Raw genomic sequence first — 5,408 nt, forward strand, 5'->3', positions numbered from 1 at the left:
TTTCTGCTCCCGTAAAGATTTACAGCCTCAGAAACCCTGTACAGGGTCGCTATGAGTCGGAACCAACTCCACGGCACACAACAACAACAACAATTGTTTCTGAAGATCATTTATAATGATGCACACAAATAATACATGACACCCTAACCCTGGTTTATTCCTTACCACAATTTTTAAGAGTAAGCAGGCACCCGAAACTCTGAAGTGAAATAGCTATTGTGACAGCTTGCTAAATTTACTTCTACCTTTTGTCAAATCATGGGAAACCATGATTCTGACTGACAAAGATCCTTCCTACAGACATATCAACATGACACATACTCTGATACCTACCTTGTGCTCCTCCTTCATCACCTGTTCAATGAGCTCAGATTTCACTGGTGGTTTTGAATACTGGCCTGAGAGAAGGCCATGTCCTAACTTAGTCCTGGACAGCAGGAGAAACAAAAACAGATCATTGTTGTTTTTCTTTAGAGAGGTTAAAATTGTCTATGAATTTCTATAAGTACAGCTGCTTTTAGACGGAACATTTTTGTCTCAATTACTCGTAAATAATTGATTTCAATGTATTTGAATCTGAAAATTTTCAAACTTTCCTATTTTAATGATTACTTTATTTCTTTCTTCTTATAAAAGCAACACATTCATGTTTTAGAAAACATTTTTAAAACAGAAAAAAAGAGAATTACTTGTAATTCTGCAACCCCGAGGTCACCACTACGACTGCTTTACCAGATTCTTACAATACACACCCACAAATTACTAATGATAAATGGGCACTTACATCTGTGTGTTGAAATCTTGTGTTGGATCTAAAGGAGAGTAGTCAAATATTCTTGGCAGATTTCCAACATACCTAAAAAAATGAGAAGTGACCGTCAAAATATAAGAATTGAGAGAAAAACAGAAACAAAATAAGCCAGTCTCACTAAAAGTACATTGCTTTTGTATCAAAATTAAACCAGCTACCTGAAGAAAAGGTTTTTTTTCTGGAGACCCTGGGCCTCCCTAAAATTATTATCTTTTGCTCATGGGTTCTCAACCTTAACTGTATCTTCAGAATCTCTAAAGAGCTCTATTGTTTTGTTTTTAATATCACCACCCTCCCCCAAAGAAACCATTTACCATCAAGCCAACTCCAACTCCTGGTGACCCCAAGTGTGTCAGAACAGAACTGTCCTGCACATGGTTCCAATGGTTAATTTTCTGGAAGAAGATCATCAGACCTTTCTTCCCAGGTACCTCTGGGTGGACTCAAACTGCCAGCCCTTCGGTCAGCAGCCAAGTACATTAGCCATTTGTGCCACTCAGGGTTGTTTTGATGTTATTGATCAAGACTGGGACCTGCCTGCCATTTTGGATTCTTTAAAAGTCCCTCACATGATTTCAATAAGCAGCCACAGTTGAGAACCACTGATTCATGCAATTGCCACTTAAAAAACAAATGCCATATTATTCAGAGGTCAATGAGTTTATGTTAATGATGGTGGAATCATTCAGAAAAGGATATGATAATGGTTGCACACATGAAGAATAAAATCAATGTCACTGAATGATACAAGTGAAAATCGTTGAATTTGCAAGTATTTTGCTATGTATATTTGTTGTTGTTGTTATGTGCCTTGGAATTGGTTTCAACTCATAGGGACCCTGTGTAGGGGGTTTCAGAGGCTGTAAATCTTTACGGGAGCAGAAAGCCTCATCTTTCTCCTGCGCAACAGCTGGTAGTTTCGAACTGCTGTCCTTGAGGTTAGCAGCCCAATTCGTAACCACTACATTACTAGAGCTCTTTTAGTAGGAATCTCATTATATGAAAGACTGGTAGGATGATGTTAGGATCATTATCCGCATTTGAGAGAGAAATTAGGGAACAGTTTCATTAGGTAGGTCCCCAAAGTCATCCAATGAGCGAGTGATGAAGCCCAGTGATGGCTCCAGAGTGGAGCCAGCCAGCCTGGTTTCAGCATGCGGCTCTGACGGCTCTGCTGGTTACACCTACCTGCCCACTGTTCCCTGAGAAGTCCTCAACCCCACCTTCTAAATAGTTCATCCTGGCACAGCAGGGCTAACTTTAACACTTTTCTCCAGTCATAACACACAATCTTTCCTTTCACTTCTTGAATCCATTTCCTATTTTACATCCTCTACATTGTACTCTTCATTATTCACCCTTCAGTCTTTGACTCCCTGAGCCTGAAACCTCTAAGATGAATCCAGAAGTAGACCCCTTTCCCTGCCCTGCCTGCTTCTCTTGCTACATATCTCATGACTTTCCCAGCCCATATAGCTCCGGCCACTGCTGGCTGCCTCAGAACGCACCAAGCCCACTCCTGTCCTAGGACTCTGGGAATTGCTCGAGGCTCCTTGTCAGGTCTGTTTAAAGTAATCTCCTCAGATACTTAACTAAAACAAGACCCACTCCCCACCATGACATATACTCCCTATCACCTGGCACAGGCTGGCATTTTTCTTAGCATGTATCACTATTTGCACAATGTTGTTGCTGTTACTCTTAAGTGCCGTCAAGTCGGTTCCCCCTCTAAAGGGTTTCCAAGGAGTGGCTGGTGAATTTGACCTGCCAACCTTGCGGTTCAAACCAACCTTGCGGTCCATTACATTATCCCAAAGAGCCACATGATATAATTTATTTATTTTATTTTTTGTTATCTGACATTCCCATGGGAATCCATTCCTTGAAAGCAGCTATACTAGAACATCATCTGACATAAAAAGGGCACTCAGTAAGTATTTGTTGAATGAATAATTCCATATCATGCAAGCATACAGCCAACCAATTTTAGAAACCAAAAGACTGTCTAAAACCCAACAGAAAACACATAGCTGTAATAAAGCCTTAATAGAGAGCATTGGTAGCGTAGTGGTTACGAATCGGGTTGCGAACCTTAAGGTCAGCAGTTCGAAACTACTAGCCACTCCGCGGGAGAAAGAGGAGGCTTTCTGCTCCCGTAAAGATTTACATCCTCGGAAACCCGGTACAGGGTCGCTATGGGTCGGAACCGACTCGACGGCACATAACAACAACAACAACAGAGAGCATTAATAATTAGCAATGGCCTCTAATAGGAACTTTCCACTGCCAGAAATTTTCAGGCACCTGCTGTCTAGAAACTCAGAATTTGTATTCCTATTGATGTTGTTCTTGCTGTTAAGTGCCACCCAGTCGGTTGCAACTCATAGCAACTCTGAATTGAGTTTCCAAGAAGTGGCTGGTGGGTTTGAGCTGCTGACCTTTTGAGTAGTAGTCCAGTGCTTATCCTACAGTGCCACACCAGGACTTCATCAAAATTACCAGGCCCCTTACTCTGGGCCAGTCCAATCCAAATGACTTTCAAATGTGCCACTAAGGTAACAATTGCACGTAGGAATTTTAAAAGGGCCAAGAGTTGAACAATAAATAAGCAGATTTTGGAATCAAACTATTTCTTAAGTCAGAGACTACACTGAAGAACTTTTAATAATTTAATATATAGCATGCTGAACTCATTAGCTCTCTTATGATCTAGTCTTTATTCTAGCTCCATACCTAAGAAAACATAAAACTGATAGTGAAGATGAACATTAGTGAAAAAGGCTTATGCTTCTAAATAAAACTGGTGGCGAACAGTACATCTTTAGCGTCACAAAAGTCTATTTTTACTAGAAATTTATATTCCTTTTCTAATCTACGATAAATATTCTCCATTACAACAAAATTCACTTAAGTGTTAGATAGTTTTTAAAGTACATATTATATCTTTTGTTTCTCATTTAGTGATTCACACACACTACTACAGTATTGCAAACTGAGTTCAGCAGAGAAAGTATCAAAGAATCAGGCTGATGTCCCTAAGTTACACAGTGGCTTTGCATAAGTCATTTAATCTTTCTGTGAGTCCCTCTTTCTGTTTTCAAAATGGAAACAATGCTCCTGGACCTAACTCCACTGAGTTAGATCTGTCGGGGAACAAAGGACCTGAAGAGCATTTAATTAAACCCAGTGATATTTGGTCAAAAGATGAAAAACCTGAGGATAAATATGAATAGTAAATTCTTATGTTTAAGTATGTATACACAAACACATAACACACAAACTACAGATAACACTGTGAAGAATGAGAATCCCAAAATAGGTATCCTAGAACACCCATGTGGAACCTTTATATAGACAAAGAGACAGTCATCTGAACAGAAAAAGAGGATATTGAGTGGTTTCATATCAGAAAAGGTGTGCAACAAGGTTGTATTCTTTCACCGTACCTATTCAATCTGTATGCTGAACAACTTATCCAAGAAGCTGGAGTATACGAAGAACACGGTATCAGGATTGAAGGATGATTCATTAACAACCTGAAGATGACACAAACTTGCTAACTATAAGCAAAGAGGACTTGAAGCACATACCTTCAGTATGGATTGCACCTCCATGTAAAGAAAACAAAAATGCGTAAAACTGGACCAATAAGCAATAACAGAAAATCTCAAAGATTTCATTTTGCTTGGATCCACAATCATCGCTCATTAAGCAGTAATCAAGAAATCAAAGAATGTATTGTTGTAGGCAAATCTACTGCAGAAGACCTCTTTAAGAAATTAAAAAGAAAATACATCACTTTGAGAACTAAAGTGACATGATCAAGTGCTTTATATGCATATGAAAGTTGGACAATAAATAAGGAAAAGGATGTGCCTTTCAATTACGATACTGAAGTATATTGAACATACCATGGACTACCAGAAGAACAAACAAATCAGTCTTGTAAGTAGTATAGCTGATTGCTCCTTGGAAGCAATGATGGCAAGACTTTGTCTATCAGACTTTGAACACGTTGTAAGGAGGGACCAGTCGCTAGAAAAGGATATTATGCTTGGTAAAGTGGAGGGTCACAGAAAAAAAGGAAGACCACAACAGGCTCAAACAACAATTGTAAGGATGGCATAAGACCAGGTAATGTTTATTCTGTTGCACATAGGGTCACTAAGAGTAGGAAATGACTCAAAAGTACCTAGCAATGATACATACAATACATAAATGCACCTACTTCTCACTTCATGAGGAATCTGTACCTGGACCAAGAAGCAGTTGTTCAAACAGAAAGATGGGAACACTGAATGGTTTAAAATTAAGAAAGGTGTGCGACAAGGTTGTATTATTTCACCATACTTATTCAACCTGTATATTGAGCAAATAATCTGAGACACTGGGATCCATGAAGAAAAACGTGGCATCAGGATTGGCGGAAGACTCATTAACAACCTGCGATATGCATACGATACAACCTTGTTTGCTGAAAGTGAAGAGCACTTAAAACATTTACTGATGAAGATCAAGGAGCACAGCCTTCAATATGGATTACATCTCAATGTCAAGAAAACAAAAATCCTTACCACTGGACCAATAAACAACATTC

At 39.1% G+C, this 5,408-nt stretch overlaps 1 protein-coding gene across 1 annotated transcript in view; it reads right to left on the reverse strand.

Moving 5' to 3' along the window:
- The window catches only part of USP13 (ubiquitin specific peptidase 13 (isopeptidase T-3)), a 164,259-nt gene that overhangs the window by 53,427 nt on the left and 105,424 nt on the right, over positions 1-5,408 (reverse strand). The window contains exons 9-10 of the mRNA XM_006867718.1: positions 785-856; positions 334-427 (exon numbers count right to left, since the gene is read on the reverse strand). Coding sequence (XP_006867780.1) covers positions 334-427; positions 785-856 — 166 coding nt within the window. The remainder of the gene's footprint in view (positions 1-333; positions 428-784; positions 857-5,408) is intronic.

Source organism: Chrysochloris asiatica, unplaced genomic scaffold, assembly GCF_000296735.1.
Source record: "Chrysochloris asiatica unplaced genomic scaffold, ChrAsi1.0 scaffold00108, whole genome shotgun sequence".
Lineage (NCBI taxonomy): Eukaryota > Metazoa > Chordata > Mammalia > Afrosoricida > Chrysochloridae > Chrysochloris > Chrysochloris asiatica.